The 15,521-nt window shown below is 37.4% G+C and overlaps 1 protein-coding gene across 1 annotated transcript in view; it reads left to right on the top strand.

The window, feature by feature from the left end:
- CNTNAP2 (contactin associated protein 2) overlaps window positions 1-15,521 on the top strand; it is a 2,391,149-nt gene that overhangs the window by 1,511,491 nt on the left and 864,137 nt on the right. The window contains exon 12 of the mRNA XM_037835931.1: window positions 6,235-6,354. Within this exon, the coding sequence (XP_037691859.1) occupies window positions 6,235-6,354 (120 nt within the window). The remainder of the gene's footprint in view (window positions 1-6,234; window positions 6,355-15,521) is intronic.

Raw genomic sequence — 15,521 nt, 5'->3', positions numbered from 1 at the left:
GTATTTCCTTTTGACATTGTATTTTTATTCAAAGCTTTTCAACTCACTCCATTTTTATTGTTTTAACTGAAGTGAGGTGACACTCTAAGCTTATTTTATTTAAAATTTTACTGTGTTGCATTTCAGTGATCTGTTTTTCCAGGATATTTAAATATAAATAAAGAATAGACCACCCAACTTGATGGTCAAATTCTAATGTTTAAACAGAATCCAATCCCCCTCTCCTTTTCTCCTGTCCCTGGAATTGCCTATGGATTGTCTGCTCCTGCTCCTCTTCATGCTTCTCTCAGTCTGAGCCTCTGTGAAAGCCCAGACCTGCTAAAGAATCAGATTCCATCCTTGTATCCTGCCCCACGTAGAATGTACTCATTCAGCATGTAGAATGTACTCATTCAACATACATGTCAAATATCTACACCAGGCATTCTCAGCAGGAGTGTTATCACCCCCGAAGGGAGAAAACGGTTCTTGAAGAGCATAGATAGCAATACAGTACAGAAACCAATACATAATATATCTGTTGCATTACATTTTTGTGGTGGGGGGTGTTTAATTAGGGAAAAAAGAAAAGTCTAAAAAGATCATTGCAAGTAGGTAGGGGGCAATAAATGAAAACGAAAATCCAGAAATACTGGTCTACCTTGTGCCAGGCATTTCTAGGTGCTAGTAATACAGCTGCAAATAAAATAGACCAACACTCCTGTCCTCATGCTGTGAGAGGGACTAACAATAAACAAATAAGTAAAAATTTACCATTTGTCAGACAGTGGTCATTGCAATAGAGAAATTTTTTTAAAATGAAGGGAGTTAGGGAGCATGTGGGTGACTGGGCAGGTGGTTAAAGAAGGTTTCCCTGAAAATACCTGAATCTGTTGAATTGTAATCCAATAGACTTGATTCTTGATGATGATTGTGTAACTATATAGCTTTTATCATGTGGCCATGTGATTATGAAAACCTTGTGACATTCCCTTTACCCAGTATATGGGCAGATGAGTAATAAAATAAAGACTATTTGTTCCAAAATTGATTGTGACAATGAATTCACAACTCTATGATGATATTGTGGGCCAGTGAGTGAATACTTTGGATGACTATAGTATGTGAATATATCTCAATAAAATTGCATTTAAAAAGAAAAAAAAGAAGGCCTCTCTGAGAAGGTGACATTTAAGTAGACATAAAAGATCTGAGGAATCAAGTCATGAGGCTATCTGGAGGAATATCCAGGCAGAAAGAACAGTGTGCCAGTTTGAATGTATTATGTCCCCCAGAAAAAACCATATTCTTTGATGCAATCTTGTGGGGCAGACATTTAGTGCTGATTAGATTGGAATTCTTTGAATGTTTTCATGGAGATGAGCCCCACCCAACTGTGGGTGATGACTCTGATTGGATAATTTCCATGGAGGTGTAACCCCACCCATTCAGGGTGGGTCTAAATTCAATCACTGAAGCTATATAAATGAGCTGACAAACTGAAGGAACTCAGTGCAGCTGTGAGTGACATTTTGAAGAGGAGCCACAGCCAAGAGGGACACTTTGAAGAATGTGCAGGAGCTGCAGATGAGAGACAGTTTGAAGACTGCCGTTGAAAGCAGACTCTTGCTCTGGAGAAGCTGAGAGAGGATAAATACCCCAAGTGCAACTAAGAGTGACATTTTTGAGGAACTGCAGCCTAGAGAGGAACGTCCTGGGAGAAAGCCATTTTGAAACCAGAACTTTGGAGCAGACACCAGCCATGTGCCTTCCCAGCTAACAGAGGTTTTCTGGACACCATTGGCCATCCTCCAGCGAAGGTACCCGATTGCTGATGTGTTACCTGGGACACTTTATGGCCTTAAGACTGTAACTGTGTAACCAAATAAACCCCCTTTTATAAAACCCAATCGATTTCTGGTGTTTTGCATCCCGGCAGCATTAGCAAACTAGAACAAACAGTAAGTCCAAAGACCCTGTGGTAAGTCCAAATGTGCCTGGCATATTTGAGGTACAGCAAGGAGGCTTGTAGCTGGAAGACACTGAGCAAGGAGGGAGGGTAGCAGATGAAGTCAGAGGTCTGGCAAGGAGTCCAATCATATAGGATCTTGGAGACTTTAACTTGGCTTTTACTCTGGGTGGGATGAGATTCCACTGGGCAGATTTGAGCAGGGGGTTGATACAAACTGATAAATATTTTTTAATGATCCCTATGACCGTTGGGTTGAAAGGAGATTGTAGGAAGAAAGTGTGAAAGCAGGGAGATCAGATAGGAATCCCTTGCAATCATCCAAGTGAGAGATGGCGCTTAGACCGTGGTAGAGCAGTGGAAGTGAGAAAAGTGGTCAGATTCTGAAGATAATGCCTGATGGACTGAACAAGAAATGCGAGAAAAAGAGAAGAATGAGGGATAATGCCAAGGAAAGATGGAATTACCAGCAACTGAGATGAAGAAGGCTAAAGGAAGCAAGTGTGAGGAAGTGAAGAATAGGGGCTCAGTTTGGGACATATTGAGATGCCTTTTAGATATCCCAATTAAGGCATTGACTAGGTAAGTGGAGGACTTGCAAATGGGGAATTCGAGGGAGAAGTCTGAGCTGGACAAAATCATTTGAGAGTGTTTACAGTAAAATCCATGATACCAGATGGAGCACCAAGGGAGTGAGTGAAGACAGAGAAGAGAAGAGGGAAGAGGTACAAGAAGAGCATCCCCCATCATCAGGAGATAAGGAGGAAGGGGGAAAAAAAGAATAGTCTATGTTCTTTGGGGTTTCTTGTTTGGTGGTGGTGGTGGTGGTGGTTATATTTTTTTAAGGACTAGATCTGTACTTAAAATGCAGTGTGAGAACCAGTGGTGATAGTATGTTTTGGTAGCTTGTTGGAACTGCAAATTCTCTACTGAGTTAGAATCTTCAGAGATGAGGCCCAGCAATCCCTTTTATAACAAGCTTTCCTGATTATTTTCACACATGATAAAGTTTAAATAGAAGTACTTGGTTTTTCATTTGTGTCAGTGAGGCTAGAGCACTAGTAGGCCTGTGGTAGATTAAAGACAAACAGAATAATGCTGATATTTTGAAGAAAAAGAGAAGAGCTTCTTGCTTACCAAACTTTCTCTCATTCACATGCCTTAAACATCTACTTTTGGCCAATTACTTTGGTTAAGGTCTACAGCCCCTGCTAAAACTTTTTATCATCCAACCATGCTTTAATATGTATATGCTTCTCAGGTTAGCCAATGAATCATTTATCAAAATCAAAATGGGACAAAGAAGAGGTAAGTTATTAATTAAATTCAGGCAGCTTTTCTTAAGTTCAGGCATCTACCATGTTAGGTTAAATGGAGTAAAAAAGAATAGCACATTTTACAGATATTCCCCTCAAGATGATTCACAATCTTGTCAGGAAACAAATTTTAATTAACAATCAGGTTATAGATTGAATATAATCAAGTATTAAAAAACATGAGACAAACAATGAATGTCATGGACTGTACAAGAAGACAGATACATTGATTAGAATGGTTTCCTTAAAAGAGAAGGAATTTGAGCAAGACCTATATAACAATTAGTGTATTAATAATAAAATATCACTTATTAAATGTTTACCATGGACAAGACACTGTGTTTAGCAGTTGATGTGAATTGTTTACTCAATTCTCATAACACCCCTATAATACACTTGTTATACCTGTTCTCCAGTTGAGGCTAGACGAGTTAGGTGTGACTTTGCCAGTGTTTTATAAGTAGTACTTTGTGGAGTCCAAATTTGAACCCAAGTCTGTTTGATTGCAGTACTCTGTCCTTTACTACTTCTGTCTTCCCAATCCTACAGGAGTAGTTGACTCTGACTGAGACGGAGTTTTGTGGATTGAGAAAAGGAGGCTTGTAGGATGTTGCAGATAAAGGCAACCCCATAAGTAAAGACAGAAAGTTTAAGCATGAGTTAAACCAGCTCATGTGGCAAATCTGTGTGACCAGCGACAAGGATTGTATTAGCAAGTTGCTAAAGCCAATAAATATCTGTTAAGATTATGATGATCTGTGATTTAAAATCATAGATATTGAAGAACAATTGCAAATTTTTAAACACAAGGAAAGTCCTATTTTAAGACTAGATTAACACCAGGTTTTGTTTCCTGTTTTGTTTTGTTTTTTTAAAGCATGATTTGGGGGGATATAAAGAAAGATTTGAGAGATATTTGTGTAGGATAACCAATTAATAGGGCTATTGTTGTAAACCAAATATAGATGATAAGGAAAATGGGGTGTTGATAGAGGGAAAAATAAATGATTAACTATTAAATATTAGAAGAGAAAGATGAAAGACTTTAATGGCAGATTGGTTGTATAGACTAAGAGGAAGTCTTTAGCATTTGAACATGAGATCCTGGATGATTTTGAACTATACACAAAAGTTATAATAATCTATATGTAGTTTGAACTTAATCAGGCAGTTATTTTATTTTCAGAGATTCTGAGTTTAACTCATTCTTAATGCCCCTTTCTTCCTAACCATTTATAACTAGTTGGTCTTCATGTTCTCTTAACTGGTCTAAAGCACCTTAAACCTAATTCAATCAGTCCCATCTACTTTATTCTTAGTGATAATGCTTTGATTCAAGCACTGGTCATCTTTCAGTTGACATGTGGCAATAATAGCCTAAATACTCTCCCTGACTCATGAACACTTCCTTAAAATCTGTCCTTTCGCTATGAGGAATTTTCTTTCTAAAACCTGAATCAGATTAAGTATAGTATCTTCCTGCTTAAGGATTTGAAACACTTCCTCACTCCTTTTTTGCAATATTATACTTGCTGTGGAATTCAGAATTAGAGCAACCGTATAGTTAATTATGCACATCAGGACACTTGGGAGATTGAAAGTAAACATATTAATAGTTACTGAGGCAAAAGGTGTATGGACTCTGCTTGCCTTTTTAGCCACATCCTCTTCCAGCACTTCATGTTTTGATAGTGAGAAAATAATTGGTGAACAAACTGTTCCAAAGCTACTTTTATCTGTTTCGTTCACTGGTACTCAGTGGAATCGGTCTATTTGTAAGTACTCAGTAACCATTTGCAGAAGGAAGGAAGGAAAGGAAAGGGAGGAAGAAGGGAAGGAGGAAGGAAGCAAGGGAGAGAGGAAAGGAGGAAAGATTGAATAAATGAAAGAATTTTAGAATTGTTTTAGTGTAGTATTCTTGGTGAAATGAAATATAATTGAACGCCTAACATTCTTGGAGTGGGGAAGCCATGGAAAGCCAAAGGAGAACACAGAAAACTTGTTAGAAGAAAGTAGAAAAGAGAAGTGCCTGAATCAGTCCTCCTACTTAATAATTTAACACACAACGGATCCTAGGAATATGATTCAAGTGCACTTTTTACTAAAAGGCTTTACTACTTGTGTATCAGACAAATTTTTTTTACCAGAAATATTTCTTACTCTTCCAAAGAGATCATTCATATTCTCCATAAATGTCAGTGAGGAGCTGTTTAAAAAGTTTTCTCAATAATATTTTAGATGTTCTAACAACAAAGGAGATATGTAAGTGTCTACTTTGTACTTCTGAAAACAGGTGTAGTCTCTGCGAGAAAAGGGTGTCAGGCTCAGCACAGGAACAAGAAGGAAAACAATGAAAAAGAACCTATAATCTAATTACATGAATGTCAGCTTTCTATGCAAACTAGATTTGATGTAATTAAAGCATCTGTAACAAATAAAATGTATCAGAGCCATTTTCTTTCCTCTCTTCCTGAGGTAAAGGAAGATTAGAAGTCACATGCTATTTGTCAGAAATTTATGCTAACTATGCAAAAAAAAAAAAGTGTCTGTGTGTGTGAGAGAGAGATTTTTCTCTGATTTCTTAGGATTTGTTTGATAGTCCAACAAAACAGCTAATATTTACAGCCTTTCAAAAGGAGATGATATCTAGAAATAACTATAAATCAAATATTTTTTCAATGATCACGAACCCCAGTGGAACAATCTTTACATTTGTTCAACAATTTAATGATTATTTTAGTCTTTTCCCCAGCTATAAAGCCATACCAGGAACTTAGTATCTTTTGTTCATTCAAAAATGCTTGTAGAGAAAAACTAAGTCATGAATTTCAACATAGAGAAAAGGGATTCTCATTATCAGAAAAGGATATACTCCTAAACAATAGTTTGTCAGCATTTCATATGTCACTGGGGGTTTATCTGAGGAGCCATTTGTTTTGCTCTGTACTCATGTAAGATATTTTGTTTCAGCTATCTATGAGCCATCCTGTGAAGCTTACAAACACCTGGGCCAGACATCAAATTACTACTGGATAGATCCTGATGGCAGTGGACCTTTGGGACCTTTGAAAGTTTACTGCAACATGACAGGTAACTATATCATATTTATATTTTATGACGTTTATTTTTCTATATGTTGAGATTAAATGGTACCAGGGAAGTTTATTTCTTCTGTGTTGTACTCTTTTCACAAAATGTTTAAAAAAAAAACAAAACAAAACTCAATATTGATGAATTTGCTAGAGAAAATGGTAAAATGTAATTATAAAGCAATGTAACTTTCCAATACCATATTTTCTAAAAGTGTCCCTTCTAACTTGAACAATTAATTAACATTTTTAAAAAAAATCAATCTATAAGGGAAAAACCCAAAGAAATGAAATTGCAAGGTTAAAGTCTACTTGGACACAGAAAGAACTGGTCCATGAAGCAGACTCCACAAGTACTCTGTTAAGTGTTAAGTATTCGCTCAAATATCCATAGTGTCCATATTAGAGGAAGCTTATAGACCATCCCAGAGCTTCCTTTGTTTTCTCTTGTTATACAAGGAGTCTTCCTCATTACTGAAATCCCATTCTGGCAATAGCAAAGATTACCAATAGCACTCATGAAATTTATCTGGGGTTTCCTTTTGGGGAGAGAACCTAGCTTTTCTTAACCTCCATATTAAATTTCAAGTCTATAGAATGGGATTATGGGTCTTTATAAACTCCCATAGTAGTGCATAAGATGTTCAGCCCAGTAAGAATAGATTTTCCATCAGATACTTTGCAACATCTTCTCTTTTAAAAACCTGGAGAAGGGTGTGATGCAGGTACCGTTTCTGACTCCAGGAGAGGATAAGCATTTTATGAAGACTCCTTAGGCATGTGATGATAAGGATGAGGATAATACGATGCTGCTTGATGGTTGCTACATTTGATTGTTTACCATGTATCAGGTAACATGATAAATACTTTACTCAGACTACCTAGGTTTGTATCCTGGCACCATTAATCACCAGATTGGTAACCTTGGGCCTCTTATTAACGTTGTTAAACTCAGTAAGTCTGTGTCTTTATCTGTAAAATGGGTTTAATAATATCTACCTTAGACCATTATTGTAGGAATAAAATAGGATAATCCATTTATGATCCTTAGTATATTGTAGGGTACATTAACCTTCAGTAAAAGTTACCTGGGAGATAAGTATGATTGTTATTTTTTCATGGTTTAGTGACTTAAGTAACTTGCCCATATCATGCAGACAAGATTCAAATTGAAATCTTCTTAAGGCTAATCGTTCTTAATTCCTGCTTTGTTTCAGAATCATTTATGGAGATGGGTGTTTTTTGTTTTTAATTTTTTTTTCCAAACCAACTTCTTAGCTCTACCCTTGGAGATTTTGATTCAGTGGTTTCCGAATATTGTCTCCCATTGTGTAGGCTGCTGTTTTACTTTCCTGACAAGTACTTTGATGCACAAAAGTGCTCAGTTTTGAGGAGATCCCATTTATCTAGTTGTTCTTTCATTGCTTGTACTTTGGGTATAAGGTCTAGGAAACCACTTCCTATCACAAAATGTTTAAGGTATTTCCCTCCATTTTCTTCTGAAAGTTTAATGGTCTTAGCTCTAATGTTTAGGTATTTAATCCAGTTTGAGGTAATGTTTGTATAAGGTGTGAGATACGGGTCATTTTCCTTCTTCAGGATATGGATATCCAGTTCCCCAAGCACCATTTGTTGAAGAGGCTGCTCTGTCCTGATTCAGTTGACATGACTGCCTTATCAAAGATCAATTGTCCATAGATGAGAGAGTCTATTTTTGGACACTTAATTTGATTCCATTGGTCAGTATACCTATTGTTATGCCAGTGCCATGCTGTTTAGACTACTGTCGCTTTGTAATATGCTTTAAAGTCAGTTAGTGTGAAATCTCCCACTTCATTTTTCTTTCTCCAGATATTTTTAGCCATTCAGGGCAACCTGCCCTTCCACATAAATTTGGTTATTGGTTTTTCTATTTCTGCAAAGTAAGTTGTTGGGATTTTAATTGGTATTACATTGAATTTATAAATCAATTTGGGTAGAATTGACATCGGAACTATATTCAGTCTTCCAGTTCCCTATCTGTTCTTTTTTTGTGTAGGATTTCAGACGTGTTGTCTTCTAGTTCACTAATCCTTTCTTCTGCCTCTTCAAATCTGCTGTTGTATGTCTCCATTGTGTTTTTCATCTCTTCTGTTGTGACTTTCATTCCCATAAGTTCTGTCATTTGTTTTTTCAAGCTTTCAAGTTATTCTGTATGGACACCCTGTGTCTTCTTTATATCCTTTATCTCTTTTGCTACATTTTCTTTCAACTTGTTGATTTGATTTAGATTTGTTTGAATGTCTTTAATTAGTTGTTTCAACCCCTGTATCTCAGTTGATGTGTTAGTTTGTTCTTTTGATTGGGCCATATCTTCATGCTTCTTGGTAAGAGTTGTGATTTTTTGCTGGTGCCTAGGAATTTGATTTTCTTAATTAATTTATTCTGGAAGTCATTTTCTGTCTTTTTCCTAAGGTTTTCTTCTTGGATGCCTTTGTTCTCTATCTGCTTATCTTTCTCACTGCCCAGTTCTCGGGTTGACTCTGCCCACCCCACCCCCCACCCCAGTTTATCCCAAAAATTAGGGTTCCACAGCAACCTGCCTCAGGGGTGGGGGGTAGACACTGGCCACCACAGCAAGGTCCCTGTGTATGGTAAAACAAGTCTGGTGGCTCCCAGTGGTGCTCTGTTTTTCCCAGCCAGCAAAACCTGGGTTTGTTTTCATACCCTGCTTTAACTATTGGGCCATCCATATTTCTCAGCCAAAACAGGGCTGGGTTTCCATGCAAGGTGTGTAGGCCAGCTCCAGTGGTCCTAAGATAGGGTCTGGAGAGTCTTTTGAAAGCCCTTCAATTCCCTTGCACTTTCCAGTCTGTCCAGCAGATGGCACTATTCGGCGACTTAATCATTCTCAGAAGCTGTTTTGCCTCCAAGCACAGGATTTGTCTGCACAAATGGGGCTGAAACTGCAGGATTCTTGTGCCCTCACTTTGCCAGCCCAAAAATGACTCAATGATCTGTGTACCCCACTTTATTTGTGGCAAAGGACTCCCCTAGCTTTGCAAGTATTTCAGCCATCCCTCAGGCAAGGAAATAGCTGCCCACTGCTTTTTCCTTTAGGGGTGGGGGAGGGCTTTTGGACTCAGGGCTGGAAACACAGTCTCTGTCCACATTTTCTCAGACTCTTTGTCCCTCACTGACCAGGGCCTGAAATGTCCTCCCCTCTTCCCCAGGTCTCTAAATGGAGGAAGAATGTCTCATTGCTGTGAGAGATTTTATAGTCTGTGTCCCCAGTTGGGGGGATCCCAGCTGCTGTTTCTGTGGCCTTCTTCCTGTGCTGTGTGAGACCAAGTGACGGGGAGGGAAGAGGACTTTTCAGTCTAGGACAGAAGATTCCTACCTGATATTTTTTCCTCTTTCTTCAGTTTGGCGTTTGTAGGTTTCTTCTCCAGTCAATATCTTCCTCCAGAGTTCTGAACAATTCATAAGTGTCCTTTTTTTCATTGACTCTCTGGAGAAAGGTTTTCTGTAGCTGTTTATGTCACCATGTTGATGATGTCCCTCTTGTACTTTTCTCCCAGAGTTATTTATATATTCACTTTGTGCCAGGAGCTGTGCTCTGTGAGGATAAATGCATGCAGTAAATGCCTTCACAGTGTTTTCAACTAATAAGTAGAACAAGCATTAAATATACAAATAAATAAGTAATTCAGATTTTGTTAAGATTTACAAAGAGAGAAAATTAATGGAATTATGAAGGAGAATTTATTTTGGATAGAGGGTTTTAGGAAAGACCTCTCTAAGGAAGTAACATTTTATCCAAAACCTGAAGTATAAAAAGAGACAAGGCACTCAAAAAGATAAGAGAGAGAAATGAGCTCCTTCCTATAAATTAATGCCCAAAGGCATGAAAGCAATTAGTTCATTCAAAGGAACAGAAACCTAAGGGCTGGAGCATAGTGAGCCTGGAGATGGGCTCAAAACGAAGTTGGACAGTTAGGCAGTGCCAAATGAGGTATTAAGGATTGCAGGGCAGAAAAAATGATTTTTATTTTTTCAACTGCATTTGGTAGAAAACCATGGAGAGGCATTAAGTGGGTGGAATGGGGTGGGGCTTAAGAGTGGGGGAAATGAGAGGATTTTGATTTCATGTGAAGATTACCACTTGGCTGAGTGAAAGAGTGAAATCATAACAACCAGTTCTGAAGCTACTGTAAAAATCCAAGGATAAGATGATGTTTCCTCAGACTAGGGTGGTGGCAGTTTGAATGTTGAGAAATAGATGGATTTTAGATCTATTTTTGAAGGTAGAATTGCCAGGCTTGGTGAAGGATTGGATAAGGATTATTAAAGATAGACAGTTGTCAAAAATAACTCCCAAGTGTATAGATTGAATAACTGAGTGAATTATAGAGCCGTTTGGGAGATATGGGAGGTGTGTTTTAGAGCTACTTTTCTTGGAAGAACAGATTTAGGGAAAGTTCAGGTGTTTTGACCTAGATAAATATGAGGTGTTATGTGCTGTCTAAAATGAGATACAAATGTTGTAGTTAGAGAAGCAAAAAAGAATGTTTGGGTTAGATACATAACTGTGCTAATTTTTAGCTGGTAGGTATATGAGAATTTATAATATCACTTAACGGATGATATAGTCAGAGAAAAGGCATCTCAGGAATGAACTCATAGGAACTCAGTTATTAGAGATCAGATTTCTGGTTATGAAATGTTCAATAAGTGTGCAGGAGTCTACACTGAGTATAAGTGCAGGAAAAGTGTCTAAGAGCACTTAGGGTAGAAAGGATCACCAATGTGGATGGTGAGTCCTAGAGAAGGATAAGAAGATGTGGAGGAGCTAGAGACTTGATATCAAGGCAAAAATGTATACCAGAAATATGGCAAATGAAAGCAGCTAGGATGGAGAGAAAGTGGTATGGCCATTAGGGATGAAGCTCCTAAGGCATCTGCATAGACAGCTTTGGGGAACCATAGAGGGAGCAGTTACCTAGACACAGTTTATGTCTTCCCAGACTAGGAACCTAGAACAGCTGACTCAAGAGGAGATAAATCTTGCAGCACAAGTGGGAGTTAGGAACTGAGAAATTGGGGTGGGGTTGGGTGGGGGGGAAGAGATTGGGAATTACTACAGGAAAAATAGATTAATTTATCAAATGTTTTGTGTGGGTTACAAAGCAATTGAAGCTTTTTCCTGAAGGAAAAGCAAGGAATTGATGGTTTCAAGCAAATGAGTAATATGGTCAGGTTTATATTTTTAAAGCCTCACTTTGGCAGCTGTGAACAGGATTCCCCAGAGGAGACCTAGATATAAGAGGCAGACAAGTTAGAAGGTGTCTGAGGTAATGCAGGAGTTGAAACTATGGGACTCTGATTTAACATGGTGGCAGTCAGGTTAAAAAGAAAAAGGAGATCAATTTGACAGATATTTAAAAAGTTGAATGTCCAGACCATAGCTGGTGACATAGAAGGAGTTGAAGTGGTCCCTAGATTTCTGCCTTGGATGACCCCATGAGATGGAGCACCAAAGGGCAGGTTAGGGATGGAATTTGATGTTAATGGACTCCATATAGTCTTTGTTGTTGCTGGTTCAGCGACATAGGACTGTCCTGGAGGCAGCAGGCTGTATACAAAATTCCCTGTGAAACACTGAGCACATCAATTAATCTCTTTGTCTCAGTTTCCCTGTAAATAAAGTGTAGGATCTGAAATAAGTTAATCTCTATGCTGCCTTTCATTCTAAAAGAAGAGAAGAAAAAAGCTGCTATTACTACCATGGGGATATGAAAGGAAAAAAGATCACTGCCTGCAGTCAAATAATAATTAAGGGATGGAACCCTTTGCCTCAAACAGGCTTGGATTTATTCATTTCTTTGCTTAGTTTGACACAAATTGGCACTCTTCATTTTTTATCACAAGGCAGTTCTTTTAGTATGCAATTCTTCTTTTGACTATCTGCGGTTTAGAGCTACTTTTCTTGGAAATTAGGGGGTGCCCTAAATGATGGAGCATTTCACATGCCACACAGTTGACTTTGAGGAGAAAATATATTTATCTGATGTTTTGTAGCAGAATTCATGATTATGTGCAAGCCAAAGCCTGGTTCCTTTTTTAGATTTGTAGGCACATTGTAAAACATGCTCGTTTTATCCTTGCCTTACTTCTCCGTGTTGTTTTTTTGTTTGTTTGTTTTGTTCTCGCTATAAATTTAGGGATGCAAATGTAATTTTTCCAGTTTACAGAATACTATCTTATAATTTCAATATGTATTTCTTTTTGTTTGTAAAATTTTTCTAGCATTTGAGCTTTTTCTTTCTATTTTCTTAAGGTGTTTTCTACTATCTCTATAGAAAGCTTGAACTTTTATATTTAAAGTTCTTTTTAGTTCTTTCTGCCCAGTGATTTATAATAATAATAGTAAATAAAACTGGATCCAGCCATTATCCTTGGAACCTTACTACCCATTCCCAAACCAAAAGCTTTATTTTCTTAATATTCTTTCTTCTAATTCATGTTCTTTATGACTCTCTTTGCATTCGTATTTAATTTTTAAAAATTTAAATAAACTTCTGTGTTCTGGCATATGAAATTGAAAGTCCAAATAAAGAATACCTCCTACATTCTTTGTAGCACTAGTTTTTTATTTTTATAAAAAAACCATTAAGTTTGTTTACATAATGTGTGTGTTATAAAGCACTATGCTTTTGCTGATCAAATTCTATTATCCTCTGTAGTGGTAAAGCCGTTCATGTCTTTTTAATCTAATATTTACAGGGAGCATTCACCCAAGTTCCTAAGTACCACTCAGTAATATCATTTTATTTATTATCATGCTTCTCAGAAGTTTCAGTAGTGTAAGTATGGGCATGTCATTGTGGGGAACACTTGGGCTGTAGTGGAAAGTGTCATAAATTCATCCCCTTCTACCCCCAAAGCAACTCCTTCTCTACTGTATTTATTTCTTAGTGGCTTAAAATAACACAAATTTATTATCTCACTAGTATCTATGGTTCAGGAGTTTGGCCACAGGTTAGCTGGTTCATCTGCTCAGGGGCTTACCATGTTGAAATAAAGGTGTCTGTCAGAGCTGTGATTTCATTTGAGGTTTGGGATCCTCAGATCCCAGGTTCATTCAGCTTGTTAGTGGGGTTCAGTTCCTGGCAGGTGTAGGTGTGAGGTCCTCATTTCCTTGCTGGCTGTTGGCCCCAGATCACTCTCAGCTCCTAGAGGCTGTCCTCAGGTCCTAGCCAAGAGACCTTTTGACAACATGGGAACTTCTCTTTTCAAAGTCAGCTGGAGACTCTCTGACCTCTAGACTCTCTTTTAAGAGCTCACCCAGGTAATCACCCTTTGATTAACTCAAAGGCAACTGATTAGAAAGCACAATCATTTCGCTCTTGCCATATAAAGTAACCTAATCACAGGAGTGATGCCCCATTGTATTCACAGGTCCCACCCACATTCCATGAGAGATTATATACTGAGTACACATGCCAGGGGGCAGGAATCTTAGGGCCATCTTAGAATTCTGCTTATTACCTATTTCCATGTCTCTTCATATTATTCATAATTCCAATAACATTCATTTCTACCTTTTGAGTAACAGTGCCACATTTAATTAGTAAAATGTTGAATTTTATTGTCTTATTGTTTCAAGATATTGTTCAATAAAGGAAATTTTGAAAATACATAGATAATAAAAATAAATATTACTTACCAGCTAGAGATAAGAATTACTAACAGGTTACTAAATGTGTGATAGAGATTTTATATTTTGCAAACTAAATGAGGCACTCTTCTAAGCACATCATCCACGTTAACTCATCCAATAACCCACAACAACCCCATGTGTTAGTTACTTTTACTGTTATTCCCATTTGTTGGAAAAGAAAACCGGTGTTTAGAGAAATTAAGGCCTAGATCACACCTCGAGTAAGTCATGAAGCTTGACTTCTTAGCCAGGTTTGTGAAATTTAGATCCAGATTTCATAGTTAGTAGTAACAGGTTTGTTCATGTGAGTGTGTGTGTGTGTGTGTGTGTGTGTATGTGTCTGCATGCTCGTGTATACTTTCCAACAGTACTTCTAATGCTGGGTTATGAAATATGATTTGTAATGTGATTTCCAAAATGATCATTTCTAATTCATATTTCTTCATTATCATTAAAATTTCCTTTCACAGCTCTAATTCATTATCTGTGTTTTGGACAACATCTTTGCTGTAAACTACTTTCTTCTTAATTGTCCACTAATGCCTTGGGACTTAATCAGAGAAAACATTTTTAATGAAATCGGTATATAAACCATTAGGTGATTATTACCAATTCTAGGTCATAATTCAACTATAAGTATCCCCCAATATTATTTTTCTAATAGCTTTATTGGATAACATGTATTTTCTACATACCTAAGTTAATTGTCCCTTTGGGTTTGAGCCCTCTCTTAGGGTAATTTAAATTCTATCCCTGTTACCTACTTAGTTTTTCAATGTAGTCTTAAACTGAATCTAACAAAATCTGCCTTGAAAAACATAACAAGATTGAATAAATTTTATTGGGTGGCGTCCCTAATACTTAATATGCTTATTGTGCCTCATTCTTCCCCTTTTCTGAAAGGAAACTCATTTGAAATGAGGGTGCACACAGCTCCTCTATTCTGTATTCAGGGCTCATTCCATTCATAAGTTTGGCACTCCTAAGTTTCTAACCTATTCGTGTTCATATATGTCATGAACTATTTCTCTGCAGTGTTTTTGGCCTAAAGTTTAAGCTTCAAGTCACTGTTTTCTTCCATTTTATACCCTCCACTCATTTCTATTTTTTTCACATCAAAGGCATTTTCTCTCCCCTCTCTATTTTCTGAGTTTACCTCCTCTGTAGCTAACCTACACACAGAATAGCTCTCCTCTATGTCTTCTTTCAGTCACGTCTTCTCTGTCACTCTCTCACAAACTGTCTTTGTTATAAACCTTTGTAATCACTCAGCAACTTCTGCTTCATACACTCAGCTATTTCAGTTCCTCACAATCAGTATAAATCTTTGAATTCAATTCAGTTCATGCAGCTTCAATTGAAAATCTGGGAACTAACTCACTGATCAAACACAGCCGGTAAAGGACTCTTCTCCGTAACTGATTACCCACTTGCCAAAGACTGCCTTTTGGATTCACATTCTTATT

The sequence above is a fragment of the Choloepus didactylus genome, chromosome 5, assembly GCF_015220235.1.
Source record: "Choloepus didactylus isolate mChoDid1 chromosome 5, mChoDid1.pri, whole genome shotgun sequence".
Classification (NCBI taxonomy): Eukaryota; Metazoa; Chordata; class Mammalia; order Pilosa; family Megalonychidae; genus Choloepus; species Choloepus didactylus.
This window is presented reverse-complemented; position numbering and strand designations above follow the sequence as displayed.